The sequence below is a fragment of the Cherax quadricarinatus genome, chromosome 76 (genome assembly GCF_038502225.1).
Source record: "Cherax quadricarinatus isolate ZL_2023a chromosome 76, ASM3850222v1, whole genome shotgun sequence".
Taxonomy (NCBI): Eukaryota; Metazoa; Arthropoda; class Malacostraca; order Decapoda; family Parastacidae; genus Cherax; species Cherax quadricarinatus.
Window position 1 is genome coordinate 5,614,333 of NC_091367.1, and position 19,572 is coordinate 5,633,904.

Below are 19,572 nucleotides of genomic sequence, written 5' to 3' on the forward strand. Positions count from 1 at the left end.
GGGCAGGCGATGCAAAATGCCGCCAATAAAAAGTAGGGGCGCCATTGGTACACTAAGAGAAAACACCATAAGTGTCCGGGGCCCAAAACTGTTCAACAGCCTCCCATCAAGCATTAGGGGAATTGCCAATAAACCCCTGGCTGCCTTCAAGAGAGAGCTGGACAGATACCTAAAGTCAGTGCCGGATCAGCCGGGCTGTGGCTCGTACGTTGGACTGCGTGCGGCCAGCAGTAACAGCCTAGTTGATCAGGCCCTGATCCATCGGGAGGCCTGGTCATGGACCGGGCCGCGGGGGCGTTGATCCCCGGAATAACCTCCAGGTAACCTCTAGGTCCTCCCCCAGGATGCCACCCACAAGTCAACCCACAGGTACCTATTTTACTACTAGGTAAACAGATGTTAGGACGAGCATAGGTCCCTCCTGGCCCGAGACTGAGCCCGAGTCCTCTGGTTGTAAGACAGACGCACTACGAGGTAACAAGGGAGAGAGGGGGGAAGTGTGCCTCAACTGGGACACAATGATTCATGTAATGCTCGTTCGGCATCTATCATAAGCCACTAGTTACACTGTGTGTGCCAAGTACACTACCACTGGCAACTACCCACCTACCACTGGCAACTACCCACCTACCACTGGCAACTATGACTACCTACCACTGGTAACTACCCACCTACCTCTGCTAACTACCTACCACTGGTAACTACCCACCTACCACTAGGAACTATCCACCTACCACTTGATTAACTACCACTGAGAAATATCTCTGACACTTCCACTTTACTAATCCACAAAAATCCACTTTATAATTATAAAACAAGTGTTAATATACATGTGTGGTGACTAACACCTGCTGTCCCTGTTCACCTAGCAGTAAGTAGGTACCTGGGTGTTAAGTCTACTTTAGTGGGTCGCATCCTGGGGAAGACGACCATAGGAACACAGTGGTGATAAGCCACACACTGACTGGCTTTCCTGGGTTATCCTGGGTTACCACTTCAATGTACCGTCGTAGGTTAAAACGTAAGAGAATAACGTAGTGAATTAGCCACTTAGAAGCAATCTTACATCTAAAGATTCTAACGTCTAAATTTTCGAACGTATCTAAGTAGCCTAATATATCTTAATATAATGAAAGATTCTAACACCGACAAATTTTCTCAAACCAAATTTTCTAAGATATTAAAAAATAATATATCTATTTCAATGCATCTAATGATTCTAAAATATCTCAACAAGGAGTCTTTTCGGACACATACAACACTTGTTAGGGCCATCCTGGAGTACGCAGCACCAGTGTGGAGCCCACACCTGAGGTAACAGGTTAAGATACTGGATAAAGTGCAGATGTAAGTAGGCTCGTTCCTGAGTTAAGAAGCTGGAGCTACGAGGAGAGGCTAATGGAATTAGATCTAACGACATTTGAGGATAGAAGAACCGGGGAAGATATGATAACGACATACAACATACTTAGGGGACTTGATAGGGTCGACAGGGACAGGATGTTTGAGAGGTGAGAAACAAACTGTGGACACAGCTGGAAGTTCAAGACGCATGCGAGTCACGAGGATGTCAGGAAGTATTTCTTCAGTATCAAAGCGGTTGGGAATGATCTTGGTGAAAAAGAGAAGGCAGACTCCAAACATAGCTTTAAGAGCAGGTACGTCAGGGCCCAAGAGATTAGGAGTCTGGCAACCGGCAAAGGTGAATGGCGGGGCCAAGAGCTAAGCCTCGACCTAAGTAGACATGTTTATCATCATTGACAGAGACTACAACAACGATAACTACCAAAGTAATACATACATAGTATAAGTATATTTAGACACAGGTACACATAAGTACTGTTATCATACACAGTGTAAATTACCCACCAGGATAACCCAGAAAAAAAAGTCAGTGTCTTATTTCCATTGGATTGGTTACAATGGTGACACCGAGCAGTTTTAACATCACCACTAAACATCATTAATTTAGCATCATTAACTTGGGCTGACCTATGATAACCTGGCGACCATTAACCTGCCTTATATGATAATTTTTTTTTTTACAAAGGCTTGCTTCTATGTTGATCTGGTGCAATGAGAGGGAAGGGGGAGGGAGAGAGAGGGAGAGAGAGAGAGAGAGAGAGAGAGAGAGAGAGAGAGAGAGAGAGAGAGAGAGAGAGAGAGAGAGAGAGAGAATCATGGGTTAGAAGACAGGGATGTGAATGTTGGCAATAATGACACAATACATACTTGAGTGTCAGCACAGACAACGCTGGGCACGAGACAGCAGCAGCAGCAGCAGTGATGTTCACCACAATAACAACGAACAATAAGAGAAGTCGTAGCATCAAGCAGAGTAGCAGCAGCAGCACTAGAGGGAGGGAGGTACACCAGCACCAAGACACAAGAGAGAACGAGTGAGATGCGCTCTACTCGCTGCCTGGACGCTAACTGCTGCATGCAGCCCCCACGTCACGTGTTAAGAATGGCCAGGAACAGGAAGGGTGGGGCGCATGGGGGCTAGGAAGGAGGGGAGGGAGAACATCCAGTGGGGGGAAGGAGGGAGAACATCCAGTGGGGGGAAGGAGGGAGAACACCCAGTGAGGGGGAGGGAGAACTACCAATGGGAGAGGGGGAGGTGTGGGAGAGGAAGAATCTAGGTTTGGTGGGAGGGAGGGAGATAGTAGTAGTATGGGGAGATGAAAGGGGAGATGGGATAGTAATGCGGGATTGATGGGGGGAAGGGGAGAGAGGTAAGGGGAGGAAGTGAGGCAGGGTGTAGATGCAGGTGGCAATGACCCCTAACACGTGTAACCTCCAAAGAGAGGGGAAAATAGGAGAGGGAGAAGACAGGTTACATGGTGCCACTTGGCCCTCAACCACACTCAAAATCACCACCACGACTCCACCACCACAACTAAACACCACCACCACCACCACCACCATCACTAGCACAACAACAACCACCACTACTAGCAGCAGGGTGATCAAAATAATCAACAAGTTTTATATTCAGCTGGTAAACTGGCGTCTACTGACCGTTATTTTCTTATCATATGTTATCGAAGTGAATACTAGTGATAACCCGCCAGCACTTTCACAATGTTCCCCCTCCCTCCTTCCCCTTCACCTTCCTTCTTTTCCCCTCCAGTCTTTCATCGTCTATAGTTTTAACAAAGTCCTAAGACACTGTTGAGTTTAAAATGTCCTCTGTCAAGAGTTAAAGGAGTCAGCATTGAGTGGGATACATTTTGTGGTGCCTGACCCGAGGACTGACGAGGCTTGCTCTAGACAAACATCATCTTCACAGATTCTAGTGGCAAAATTCTGGGAAGTTCTCTATACACACTTCACACTACAGGGAGGACATTGTGCTGGTGTCAGCAGTGCCTCCAGACACTTGTTATCCCTCCTGTCCACTCTCCCTTAGTCGCAGTGTTGGGAAGGGAGAATGACACTTGCTTGTCTATTTCTTTTACCTCCTAACGAGTTCCTGATCCAAGAAACTAGATTTATCCTCCCCTTCTCTGGACTGAAGAAGTGTTCTCAGTGGAGGCAGGAGAAACACCAGAGTCAGACAGTCAGAATACATCAACAGGTATGGGGCTGCATAAATACAACAGAGAAAGAGGTAAAACTTTTGAGTGAGTTAGATACATTTATTTATTTATTTATTTATTTATTTATTATACATGAAATGCAACGTGACCTGGCAAAATGTCACCATGGATTGTGAGAAAGGGAGCTAAAGAACTGTCTGAATCGCTAGCTAAAATATACAATTCAGTGCATACGGGAGAGTTGCCAGAGATCCTGAAGACAGGGAATGCAGTACCAATAGTTAAGGAGACAGAGGTGAACCACACACCAGTGATACCTGCATACTATGAAAGTTACAAACGAAGATAACCAAAATCGCCAGGAGAGTAGTAAAGCACTTGATAAATGGTTTGATATATAATAACCAACACTGGTTTGTAGATGACAAATCTTGTTTCACGAACTTGTTGAATTCTATGATAAACTAACAGGAGAGAGGGAAGGGGTGGTTGCATGTTTTTGTACAAGAAAGCATTTCATACCATACCTCACAAAAGACTGGGGCACAATCTTGAAGAACATACAAGAATGACAGAAAAATGCCCTACAGCGGGTGAAAAAGTACCGTATGTGAAGGAGACAGGTTGACTGTCTGAGGTATAATAATGGGAAAGTGTAACTAGTGGGGTTCCCAAATGTTCGGTTCTGGGACCAATACTTTTTTTTTTTTGGGGGGGGGGTATTTTTTTTAACACACTGACCATCTCCCACTGAGACACAGTGACCCGAAAAAGAAACACTTTCACCATCATTCACAATATCACTGTCTTGCCAGAGGTGTGCAGATACGACAGTTTAGATATCCCTCTAAACAGCAAATATCTAAAATCCCTCCTTTTGAGTGCAGCCACTGTACTTCCCACCTCCAAGAATCAGGAGATAGAGTCCCTGTTTGTAAACGATGTCAAATTAACGAAGAGAATAATAACTGATATACAAAAAAGCTACAAACAAGAAGATTGATCAAACAAGAGGCTACCGGGATTCAACCCCAGAAAATGCAAGGATATTAAAATTGGGAAGGAGTAAGACCGGTAACTGAGTACAGACTAGAAGGACAGAGGCTAAAAACCTCACTCAGACAAAAAGACCTCGGGGTGAGCATATTATTATAATCAAGGGGAGCGCTAAACCCATAGGATTATACAGCGCATGTGGGGGGGGGGGATGGAAGGTATTCAGGCTCAATTCAGGGAACTGGAGCACAGATCCAATTCCCTAGATCAAAAGCCCCTCATCACCGTCAAGGAACCTCCCTTGAGGGGCAGGGGTGGGCATAGTGCCGAGCATATCGTCAGAGGGACACATCAACCAAATGACATCAGCAACAAATGCTCGTCTGGAAAAACCATGAGCAGCATTCAGGAATATTAAGTTATTCACAACCTTTTATATATGTCGGGCCCATCATGGTGTAGTATTCAGCGCCAGGATAAAACTGACATATAATAAATCTTAGTAAGAAACTGGAGAAGTATGCATGGAGAGTAGTTCCTGAGGTGAGACCTGTCAGGAGAGACTAAACCAACTTAACCTGACTACATTAAATCACAAATGAACCATCAGAGACATAACATCCAAAATACTCAGAGAATTTGAGTGTGTACAAGGATAAACTTACAGCAGGAATCAGGTATACGAGGGAACAGCTGAAAAAGTTAATATCATAAGGATATCAGGAATTATTTTTGCAGGCATAGGATAGTTAGGAAGTGGAATGACCTGCTGGAAGTAGTAGTGGAGTCTGGCCTCATGCATGATTCTAAGAGCAGGTACGACACGACATACGAGGTTAGGGGCTAGTGCCAGGTTCACTAGCCCCTAACCTCGTATGTCGTGTCGTACCTGCTCTTAGAATCATGCATGAGGCCAGACTCCACTACTACTTCCAGCAGGTCATTCCACTTCCTAACTATCCTATGCCTGCAAAAATAATTCCTGATATACAGGGCCAGGAACTGAGAATTGGCCCCTGCAACCATGTATAGGTAAGTATATATGTGCAAGTACACACACACAAACATATATACAAGTAAGAATAAATCTGCAGGTTCATACAGGGGTGGTGATTCGACCCTTGCAGCCACATTTAAGTGAGTACACATTTAAGAATTCGTGGAGGCAGGGGTAAGGAGAGTGAAGCTTTGAGCTGTTGATGGCTCCGGGGGATCTTGGCCCCCCGCGTCTCGCTCTCAAACCAGGCCTCCTGGTCAACTGCTAGGACAATGAGGTTATTGGTGCTAGCAACACAATCTGAGTGACTTGGAACTTTAATCATTTTCATGTTTGTGGTAGTACATATACAAGTCATAAACCACTGCAGTGCAACTAGTGGGGTAAGAGACCCGTGAGTGGAGGAAGGGAGAGAGAGGGAGACAGGGAAGTGGGAGGGGAGAGAGTGAGGGTAGGGGAGGCGGGGGGTGAGGAAGTGGAGAGGTGGCAATGAATTTCTTTTAGTAAAACTGGATACATGAAGTATGTATTGGTACCTTGTACTGTAGGTCCCATATTTCCTTGTTATGTGTTAGACAGTGGAACAAAACTGATGTTGTGATATGTCAGCTTCAGCTGAGTGACTTCAGTAGTGTCAACCAGAGCTGGGTGACTTCAGTAGTGTCAGCCTGAGCTGGGTGACTTCAGTAGTGTCAACCAGAGCTGGGTGACTTCAGTAGTGTCAGCCTGAGCTGGGTGACTTCAGTAGTGTCAACCAGAGCTGGGAGACTTCAGTAGTGTCAGCCTGAGCTGGGTGACTTCAGTAGTGTCAACCAGAGCTGGGTGACTTCAGTAGTGTCAGCCTGAGCTGGGTGACTTCAGTAGTGTCAACCAGAGCTGGGAGACTTCAGTAGTGTCAGCCTGAGCTGGGTGACTTCAGTAGTGTCAACCAGAGCTGGGTGACTTCAGTAGTGTCAGCCTGAGCTGGGTGACTTCAGTAGTGTCAACCAGAGCTGGGAGACTTCAGTAGGGAGATGATGGTAGTAATGTTGAAGGCGATGGATGATAAGGGGAGAGAGAGAGGGGGGGGGGGAATTTCTGGCTAGGGGTTGAGGGAAGAAGGGGAAGTGGGGATGAGGGGGGTGGAATGGGGGATAAGGTGACAGGAAGTAAGATGACGATCAGTGATAAGAAAAGAAGCTAAGAATTTTATTTAGTGTGTTAATGTGAGAGTGTGTGTGTGGCGGTGGCTGGATAACACCACTCTACCATCATCACTCCCATATCTAGTCTTCTTCTATCTACTCATTCCTTACATTATTCTCCTGTATTTTGTTATTCCTTCTTACACTCAGTAACTTTTTCCTCCCCTTATTTTCATCCCCCCCCCTTCTTCATCACCTACCAGTCATACATACACACCAGGAGCTATGACTCGACCCCTGCAACTACAAACAAGTATGTATAGGTAAGTACACACACACACACACACACACACACACACACACACACACACACACAAAGTTTGCAAATATCCCTGAAAGAGAAGGACCTCGGGGTAAGCAGAGTCCCGAGCATATCACCTAAGACACACAACACAATAACCGCAGAGATGTCAGGTGTACAAGGAGACAGATATTTCAGGTGTAAAAGAAGACAGATATTTTAACAGTTGTAGAAGGCAGAGTAATTTTAGCAAATATAGGCACGTGGGGGGAGGGAGTTAATAAATAATTGGAACAAAATAAGCAACTTGCAACAAGAAAGAGATGATAGGTCGCCTATTCTTGTATTACACAAGACTTTATAGTGAGTAGGGATAGTTCAGTGTAGTACTGAGACTACCAACACCATCCCAGGGATAGTTCAGTGTAGTTCTGAGACTACCAACACCATCCCAGGGATAGTTCAGTGTAGTACTGAGACTACCAACACCATCCCAGGGATAGTTCAGTGTAGTACTGAGACTACCAACACCATCCCAGGGATAGTTCAGTGTTGTACTGAGACTATCAACACCATCCCAGGGATAGTTCAGTGTAGTACTGAGACTACCAACACCATCCCAGGGATAGTTCAGTGTAGTACTGAGACTACCAACACCATCCCAGGGATAGTTCAGTGTAGTACTGAGACTACCAACACCATCCCAGGGATAGTTCAGTGTAGTACTGAGACTACCAACACCATCCCAGGGATAGTTCAGTGTAGTACTGAGACTACCAACACCATCCCAGGGATAGTTCAGTGTTGTACTGAGACTACCAACACCATCCCACGGATAGTTCAGTGTAGTACTGAGACTATCAACACCATCCCAGGGATAGTTCAGTGTAGTACTGAGACTATCAACACCATCCCAGGGATAGTTCAGTGTTGTACTGAGACTATCAACACCATCCCAGGGATAGTTCAGTGTAGTACTGAGACTATCAACACCATCCCAGGGATAGTTCAGTGTAGTACTGAGACTATCAACACCATCCCAGGGATAGTTCAGTGTAGTACTGAGACTATCAACACCATCCCAGGGATAGTTCAGTGTAGTACTGAGACTACCAACACCATCCCAGGGATAGTTCAGTGTAGTACTGAGACTATCAACACCATCCCAGGGATAGTTCAGTGTAGTACTGAGACTATCAACACCATCCCAGGGATAGTTCAGTGTAGTACTGAGACTACCAACACCATCCCAGGGATAGTTCAGTGTTGTACTGAGACTACCAACACCATCCCACGGATAGTTCAGTGTAGTACTGAGACTATCAACACCATCCCAGGGATAGTTCAGTGTAGTACTGAGACTACCAACACCATCCCAGGGATAGTTCAGTGTAGTACTGAGACTATCAACACCATCCCAGGGATAGTTCAGTGTAGTACTGAGACTATCAACACCATCCCAGGGATAGTTCAGTGTAGTACTGAGACTACCAACACCATCCCAGGGATAGTTCAGTGTAGTACTGAGACCATCAACACCATCCCAGGGATAGTTCAGTGTAGTACTGAGACTATCAACACCATCCCAGGGATAGTTCAGTGTAGTACTGAAACTATCAACACCATCCCAGGGATAGCTCATTGTAGTGCGGAGACTATCAACACCATCCCAGGGATAGTTCAGTGTTGTACTGGGACTATCAACACATCCCAGGGATAGTTCAGTGTAGTACTGAGACTATCAACACCATCCCAGGGATAGTTCATTGTAGTACTGAGACTATCAACACCATCCCAGGGATAGTTCATTGTAGTACTGAGACTATCAACACGATCCCAGGGATAGTTCAGTGTTGTACTGGGACTATCAACACATCCCAGGGATAGTTCAGTGTACTACTGAGACTATCAACACCATCCCAGGGATAGTTCATTGTAGTACTGAGACTATCAACACCATCCCAGGGATAGGTCAGTGTAGTACTGAGACTATCAACACCATCCCAGGGATAGTTCAGTGTTGTACTGGGACTATCAACACCATCCCAGGGATAGTTCAGTGTTGTACTGGGACTATCAACACCATCCCAGGGATAGTTCATTGTAGTACTGAGACTATCAACACCATCCCAGGGATAGTTCAGTGTTGTACTGGGACTATCAACACCATCCCAGGGATAGTTCAGTGTAGTACTGGGACTATCAACACCATCCCAGGGATAGTTCAGTGTAGTGCTGAGACTATCAACACCATCCCAGGGATAGTTCATTGTAGTACTGAGACTATCAACACCATCCCAGGGATAGTTCAGTGTAGTACTGAGACTATCAACACCATCCCAGGGATAGTTCAGTGTAGTACTGAGACAATCAACACCATCCCAGGGATAGTTCATTGTAGTACTGAGACTATCAACACCATCCCAGGGATAGTTCAGTGTAGTACTGAGACTATCAACACCATCCCAGGGATAGTTCAATGTAGTACTGAGACTATCAACACCATCCCAGGGATAGTTCAGTGTAGCACTGGGAATATCAACACATCCCAGGGATAGTTCAGTGTAGTACTGAGACTATCAACACCATCCCAGGGATAGGTCAGTGTAGTACTGGGAATATCAACACATCCCAGGGATAGTTCATTGTAGTACTGAGACTATCAACACCATTCCAGGGATAGTTCAGTGTTGTACTGGGACTATCAACACATCCCAGGGGTAGTTCAGTGTAGTGCTGAGACTATCAACACCATCCCAGGGATAGTTCATTGTAGTACTGAGACTATCAACACCATCCCAGGGATAGTTCAGTGTAGTACTGAGACTATCAACACCATCCCAGGGATAGTTCAGTGTAGTACTGAGACTATCAACACCATCCCAGGGATAGTTCATTGTAGTACTGAGACTATCAACACCATCCCAGGGATAGTTCATTGTAGTACTGAGACTATCAACACCATCCCAGGGATAGTTCAGTGTTGTACTGGGACTATCAAAACATCCCAGGGATAGTTCAGTGTAGTACTGAGACTTTCAACACCATCCCAGGGATAGTTCATTGCAGTACTGAGACTATCAACACCATCCCAGGGATAGTTCAGTGTAGTACTGAGACTATCAACACCATCCCAGGGATAGTTCATTGTAGTACTGAGACTATCAACACCATCCCAGGGATAGTTCAGTGTAGTACTGAGACTATCAATACCATCCCAGGGATAGTTCAGTGTTGTACTGGGACTATCAACACCATCCCAGGGATAGTTCAGTGTAGTACTGAGACTATCAACACATCCCAGGGATAGTTCAGTGTAGTACTGCGACTATCAACACACATCCCAGGGATAGTTCAGTGTAGTAATTAAACTATCAACACCATCCCAGGGATAGTTCAGTGTAGTACTGGGACTATCACCACCATCCCAGGGATAGTTCAGTGTAGTACTGGGACTATCAACACCATCCCAGGGATAGTTCATTGCAGTACTGAGACTATCAACACCATCCCAGGGATAGTTCAGTGTAGTACTGAGACTATCAACACCATCCCAGGGATAGTTCAGTGTAGTACTGAGACTATCAACACCATTCCAGGGATAGTTCAGTGTAGTACTGAGACTATTAACACATCCCAGGGATAGTTCAGTGTAGTACTGAGACTATTAACACATCCCAGGGATAGTTCAGTGTAGTACTGAGACTATCAACACCATCCCAGGGATAGTTCAGTGTTGTACTGCGACTATCAACACCATCCCAGGGATAGTTCAGTGTTGCACTGGGACTATCAACACACATCACAGGGATAATTCAGTGTAGTACTGAGACTATCAACACCATCCCAGGGATAGTTCAGTGTAGTACTGAGACTATCAACACCATCCCAGGGATAATTCAGTGTAGTACTGAGACTATCAACACCATCCCAGGGATAGTTCAGTGTAGTACTGAGGCTATCAACACCATCCCAGGGATAGTTCAGTGTAGTACTGAGACTATCAACACATCCCAGGGATAGTTCAGTGTAGTAATGAAACTATCAACACACATCTCAGGGATAGTTCAGTGTAGTACTAAGACTATCAACACCATCCCAGGGATAGTTCAGTGTAGTACTGAGACTATCAACACCATCCCAGGGATAATTCAGTGTAGTACTGGGACTATCAACACCATCCCAGGGATAGCTCATTGTAGTACTGAGACTATCAACACCATCCCAGGGATAATTCAGTGTAGTACTGGGACTATCAACACCATCCCAGGGATAGTTCATTGTAGTACTGAGACTATCAACACCATCCCAGGGATAATTCAGTGTAGTACTGGGACTATCAACACCATCCCAGGGATAGTTCAGTGTAGTACTGAGGCTATCAACACATCCCAGGGATAGTTCAGTGTAGTACTGAGACTATCAACACCATCCCAGGGATAGTTCAGTGTAGTACTGAGACTATCAACACCATCCCAGGGATAATTCAGTGTAGTACTGGGACTATCAACACCATCCCAGGGATAGTTCATTGTAGTACTGAGACTATCAACACCATCCCAGGGATAATTCAGTGTAGTACTGGGACTATCAACACCATCCCAGGGATAGTTCATTGTAGTACTGAGACTATCAACACCATCCCAGGGATAATTCAGTGTAGTACTGGGACTATCAACACCATCCCAGGGATAGTTCAGTGTAGTACTGAGGCTATCAACACATCCCAGGGATAGTTCAGTGTAGTACTGAGACTATCAACACCATCCCAGGGATAGTTCAGTGTAGTACTGAGACTATCAACACCATCCCAGGGATAGTTCAGTGTAGTACTGAGACTATCAACACCATCCCAGGGATAGTTCAGTGTAGTACTGAGGCTATCAACACCATCCCAGGGAGAGGGTTGCCAGGGATGGTTGCCAGGGAGAGGGTTGCCAGGGATGGTTGCCAGGGAGAGGGTTGCCAGTGTGTTGTAAAGGAGAGGGTTACCAGGAATGGTTGGCAGGGAGAGGGTTACCAGGAATGGTTGGCAGGGAGAGGGTTTCCAGGAATGGTTGGCAGGGAGAGGGTTACCAGGAATGGTTGGCAGGGAGAGGGTTACCAGGGATGGTTGCCAGGGAGAGGGTTGCCAGAGAGTGTTGTAAGGGAGAGGGTTTCCAGGAATGGTTGGCAGGGAGAGGGTTACCAGGGATGGTTGCCAGGGAGAGGGTTGCCAGAGAGTGTTGTAAGGGAGAGGGTTACCAGGAATGGTTGGCAGGGAGAGGGTTTCCTGGAATGGTTGGCAGGGAGAGGGTTTCCAGGAATGGTTGGCAGGGAGAGGGTTTCCAGGAATGTTTGGCAGCGAGAGGGTTACCAGGGATGGTCGGCAGGGAGAGGGTTTCCAGGAATGGTTGGCAGGGAGAGGGTTTCCAGGAATGTTTGGCAGCGAGAGGGTTACCAGGGATGGTTGGCAGGGAGAGGGTTTCCAGGAATGTTTGGCAGCGAGAGGGTTACCAGGGATGGTTGGCAGGGAGAGGGTTTCCAGGAATGGTTGGCAGGGAGAGGGTTACCAGGAATGGTTGGCAGGGAGAGGGTTACCAGGGATGGTTGCCAGGGAGAGGGTTGCCAGAGAGTGTTGTAAGCGAGAGGGTTACCAGGAATGGTTGGCAGGGAGAGGGTTTCCTGGAATGGTTGGCTTTGAGAGGGTTTCCAAGAATGGTTGGCAGGGAGAGGGTTTCCAGGAATGGTTGGCAGGGAGAGGGTTACCAGGGATGGTTGGCAGGGAGAGGGTTTCCAGAGAATGTTGTAAGGGAGAGGGCTGCCAGGGAGAGGGTTCAGCAGCTACCACAGCACCCGAGGTTTCTTGCCAGCAGCTCTGGAGTCACTTTCACTTAGGAATCGCCACTAGAGGCGCAGTATCCCCTCTAATAAATATCCTGAACTCTTCGTAAGTGACTTTTTCCACAACAGGAGGAGGGGGATAGTTAGAAACAGGGGGGAGGGGGGAGAGACAGAAGGGTAGGGGGTTAAGGGGGCATGGAGGGGAGGGGGAGAGCACGAGCTGACCCTCTCATTATCGCCATCAACGAGTGCCACTAACTCATTGTTAGTGCCACCCCTCCCCCTTCCCCCTTCCCCCTCCCTACTTATACTTCCATCAGGAAACGCTTCATTTCCGCTCGTAATATCCCCCCCCACTCCTCCCTCCCTCCCCACTACCCGAAACCCGGATTTTGGAGGTGTAATGGGGGGAGGTGGGGTAGAGGAGGGCCACAGGTCACGAGAGGTCAACCTGTGAAGTGACCTCATGTCATGTGACCAACCGGGGCGTCATGTAACCAACTGGGACGTCATGTGACCAACTGGGACGTCATGTGACCAACTGGGACGTCATGTGACCAACTGGAACGTCATGTGACAATCTGGAACGTCATTTGACAAACTGGAACGTCATGTGACCAACTGGGACGTCATGTGACCAACTGGGACATGTGACCAACTGGGACGTCATGTGACCAACTGGGACATGTGACCAACTGGGACGTCTTGTGACCAACTGGGACGTCATGTTACCAACTGGAACGTCATGTGACCAACTGGGACGTCATGTGACCAACTGGGACGTCATGTGACCAACTGGAACGTCATGTGACCAACTGGAACGTCATGTGACCAACTGGGACGTCATGTGACCAACTGGGACGTCATGTGACCAACTGGGACGTCATGTGACCAACTGGAACGTCATGTGACAAACTGGAACGTCATTTGACAAACTGGAACGTCATGTGACCAACTGGGACGTCATGTGACCAACTGGGACATGTGACCAACTGGGACGTCATGTGACCAACTGGGACGTCATGTGACCAACTTGACTGCGGAGATTCTGATAATTTTTGGAAACGGCTTTAAGAGACTCAGTTTTATCAACTAAAATACACCACCCACATACACAGCTTTAAGAAGAGGTATGATAAAACTCTTGGAGCAGGGAGAGAGTGGACCTAGTAGCTACTAGCGAAGAGGCGAGGCCAGGAGATGTGACTCGACCCCCTTCAACCACATACAGGTAAGTGTACACACACACACACACACACACACACACACACACACACACACACACACACACACACACACACACCACACACACACACACACACACACACACACACACACACACACACACACACATGCACATACAACAGGCCTAGTGTCTAATCGACATGTGCCTAAGACCAAATGGTAACTAACACACACACACACACACACACACACACACACACACACACACACACACACAAACAGGCCTAGTGTCTAATCGACATGTGCCTAGGACAAAATGGTAACTAACACACACACACACACACACACACACACACACACACACACACACACACACACCTTAAAGAAGAGGTATGGTAAAACTCCTGGAGCAGGGAGAGAGTTGACCTAGCAGCGACTAGCACAGAGGCGAGGCCAGGAGATGTGACTCAACCCCCCTTCAACCACATACAGGTAAGTACACACACAGGTAGAATGGTTCACGGAAGTACATGTTTGAACCGGACAGTCGTCTCTCTCCTGTAACCCCTTCCTATTTTTGTTGTTCCTGTGTGTATAATGATATACCAGTGAAGTGGATTTCCGTTGTGCCCTGAGAGACCAGCCTCAGAGACGCTGACACTCAACCAGTGCTAGAATGACTGACGATATCCTCAGTTCTGCTGGAATGGAACCTTGGTACTTGTCGTAGTTATTGAACCACTGTGGAATGAACCTTGCTAGTTGTCGTAGCTAGTGAACCACTGTAGAATGAACCTTGATAATTGTCATAGCTAGTGAAAAACTGGTGGAAGGCTCAACACCTACATCGTCTTACTACAGGTGTCAACTCAGGCTGACGACCTCATTACCACACATGACAACATAGTCATGCTATGTGAGAGGAAAATTAACTAATTTACCTTCCCACTATGTGACTGTTGCAGAGTATCACACACACACACACCGGGGCCAGGAGCTATGAATCGACCCCTGCAACCACAATTAGGTGAGTACACAAAAGCGCACTGTAGGTATACCAATTTTTCTCAATAAAATAACGAAAGAAACAGCACTTGTTATTCCTCTTCGTAACTCTTCTTGTCCTCCTCCTCTCGCTTCCCCCAGTCCTTCCTCCGCCCCTACAGCTCCACCTTCCCTTCAGAGGGGTATATATAACACTTGATGGTATCCTCATCGCCCTACCAATGTCTGCCAGCTTAGCTTAATATATTTCAACACGTGTGAACCATCCTGTGTTCACAATCACACTAATGTTACCACTATCATACACAGTACAACACAGCACCATCACACTCTTGTCACCACTATCATACACAGTACAACACAGCACCATCACACTCATGTTACCACTATCATACACAGTACAACACAGCACCATCACACTCTTGTTACCACTATCATACACAGTACAACACAGCACCATCACACTCATGTTACCACTATCATACACAGTACAACACAGCACCATCACACTCTTGTCACCACTATCATACACAGTACAACACAGCACCATCACACTCATGTTACCACTATCATACACAGTAAAACACAGCACCATCACACTCGTCACCACTATCATACACAGTACAACACAGCACCATCACACTCTTGTTACCACTATCATACACAGTACAACACAGCACCATCACACTCTTGTCACCACTATCATACACAGTACAACACAGCACCACCACACTCTTGTTACCACTATCATACACAGTACAACACAGCACCACCACACTCTTGTTACCACTATCATACACAGTACAACACAGCACCACCACACTTGTTACCACTATCATACACAGTACAACACAGCACCACCACACTTGTTACCACTATCATACATAGTACAACACAGCACCACCACACTCTTGTCACCACTATCATACACAGTACAACACAGCACCACCACACTCTTGTCACCACTATCATACACAGTATAACACAGCACCATCACACTCGTGTCACCACTATCATACACAGTACAACACAGCACCACCACACTCTTGTCACCACTATCATACACAGTACAACACAGCACCATCACACTCGTGTCACCACTATCATACACAGTACAACACAGCACAATCACACTAATGTTACCACTATCATACACAGTACAACACAGCACCATCACACTCGTGTCACCACTATCATACACAGTACAACACAGCACCACCACACTCTTGTCACCACTATCATACACAGTACAACACAGCACCATCACACTCGTGTCACCACTATCATACACAGTACAACACAGCACCACCACACTTGTTACCACTATCATACACAGTACAACACAGCACCACCACACTTGTTACCACTATCATACATAGTACAACACAGCACCACCACACTCTTGTCACCACTATCATACACAGTACAACACAGCACCATCACACTCATGTCACCACTATCATACACAGTACAACACAGCACCATCACACTCGTGTCACCACTATCATACACAGTACAACACAGCACCATCACACTCTTGTCACCACTATCATACACATTACAACACAGCACCACCACACTCATGTTACCACTATCATACACAGTACAACACAGCACCACCACACTCTTGTCACCACTATCATACACAGTACAACACAACACCACCACACTCTTGTCACCACTATCATACACAGTACAACACAGCACCACCACACTCTTGTCACCACTATCATACACAGTACAACACAGCACCATCACACTCATGTCACCACTATCATACACAGTACAACACAGCACCACCACACTCGTGTTACCACTATCATACACAGTACAACACAGCACCACCACACTCATGTCACCACTATCATACACAGTACAACACAGCACCATCACACTCATGTCACCACTATCATACACAGTACAACACAGCACCATCACACTCATGTCACCACTATCATACACAGTACAACACAGCACCACCACACTCTTGTCACCACTATCATACACAGTACAACACAGCACCATCACACTCATGTCACCACTATCATACACAGTACAACACAGCACCATCACACTCATGTCACCACTATCATACACAGTACAACACAGCACCATCACACTCATGTCACCACTATCATACACAGTACAACACAGCACCATCACACTCATGTTACCACTATCATACACAGTACAACACAGCACCACCACACTCATGTCACCACTATCATACACAGTACAACACAGCACCACCACACTCATGTCACCACTATCATACACAGTACAACACAGCACCATCACACTCATGTTACCACTATCATACACAGTACAACACAGCACCACCACACTCATGTCACCACTATCATACACAGTACAACACAGCACCACCACACTCTTGTCACCACTATCATACACAGTACAACACAGCACCATCACACTCATGTCACCACTATCATACACAGTACAACACAGCACCATCACACTCGTGTTACCACTATCATACACAGTACAACACAGCACCATCACACTCATGTCACCACTATCATACACAGTACAACACAGCACCATCACACTCGTGTTACCACTATCATACACAGTACAACACAGCACCATCACACTCATGTCACCACTATCATACACAGTACAACACAGCACCATCACACTCGTGTTACCACTATCATACACAGTACAACACAGCACCATCACACTCATGTCACCACTATCATACACAGTACAACACAGCACCATCACACTCATGTCACCACTATCATACACAGTACAACACAGCACCATCACACTCGTGTTACCACTATCATACACAGTACAACACAGCACCATCACACTCATGTCACCACTATCATACACAGTACAACACAGCACCATCACACTCGTGTTACCACTATCATACACAGTACAACACAGCACCATCACACTCGTGTTACCACTATCATACACAGTACAACACAGCACCATCACACTCATGTCACCACTATCATACACAGTACAACACAGCACCATCACACTCGTGTTACCACTATCATACACAGTACAACACAGCACCATCACACTCATGTCACCACTATCATACACAGTACAACACAGCACCATCACACTCATGTCACCACTATCATACACAGTACAACACAGCACCATCACACTCATGTCACCACTATCATACACAGTACAACACAGCACCATCACACTCGTGTTACCACTATCATACACAGTACAACACAGCACCATCACACTCATGTCACCACTATCATACACAGTACAACACAGCACCATCACACTCATGTCACCACTATCATACACAGTACAACACAGCACCATCACACTCATGTCACCACTATCATACACAGTACAACACAGCACCATCACACTCGTCACCACTATCATACACAGTACAACACAGCACCATCACACTCATGTTACCACTATCATACACAGTACAACACAGCACCATCACACTCATGTTACCACTATCATACACAGTACAACACAGCACCATCACACTCATGTCACCACTATCATACACAGTACAACACAGCACCATCACACTCATGTTACCACTATCATACACAGTACAACACAGCACCATCACACTCATGTCACCACTATCATACACAGTACAACACAGCACCATCACACTCATGTTACCACTATCATACACAGTACAACACAGCACCACCACACTTGTTACCACTATCATACACAGTACAACACAGCACCATCACACTCATGTCACCACTATCATACACAGTACAACACAGCACCATCACACTCATGTCACCACTATCATACACAGTACAACACAGCACCATCACACTCGTCACCACTATCATACACAGTACAACACAGCACCATCACACTCATGTTACCACTATCATACACAGTACAACACAGCACCATCACACTCATGTTACCACTATCATACACAGTACAACACAGCACCATCACACTCATGTCACCACTATCATACACAGTACAACACAGCACCATCACACTCATGTTACCACTATCATACACAGTACAACACAGCACCATCACACTCATGTCACCACTATCATACACAGTACAACACAGCACCATCACACTCATGTTACCACTATCATACACAGTACAACACAGCACCACCACACTTGTTACCACTATCATACACAGTACAACACAGCACCATCACACTCATGTCACCACTATCATACACAGTACAACACAGCACCATCACACTCATGTCACCACTATCATACACAGTACAACACAGCACCATCACACTCATGTCACCACTATCATACACAGTACAACACAGCACCATCACACTCGTCACCACTATCATACACAGTACAACACAGCACCATCACACTCATGTTACCACTATCATACACAGTACAACACAGCACCATCACACTCATGTTACCACTATCATACACAGTACAACACAGCACCATCACACTCATGTCACCACTATCATACACAGTACAACACAGCACCATCACACTCATGTTACCACTATCATACACAGTACAACACAGCACCATCACACTCATGTCACCACTATCATACACAGTACAACACAGCACCATCACACTCATGTTACCACTA

The 19,572-nt window shown here is 46.2% G+C and overlaps 1 protein-coding gene across 5 annotated transcripts in view; it reads right to left on the minus strand.

Annotated features, from left to right (window-relative positions):
- The window catches only part of LOC128703627 (thyroid receptor-interacting protein 11), a 210,690-nt gene that overhangs the window by 58,722 nt on the left and 132,396 nt on the right, over positions 1–19,572 (minus strand). The window contains exon 1 of one of the 5 annotated variants that reach the window (XM_053798361.2): positions 2,233–2,457. The exons of the other annotated variants lie outside the window; for them this stretch is intronic. Within the exon in view, the coding sequence (XP_053654336.1) occupies positions 2,233–2,442 (210 nt within the window). The 5' untranslated portion in view covers positions 2,443–2,457. Of the gene's footprint in view, positions 1–2,232; positions 2,458–19,572 lie in introns of those variants that run through there. 5 annotated transcript variants of the gene reach the window in all.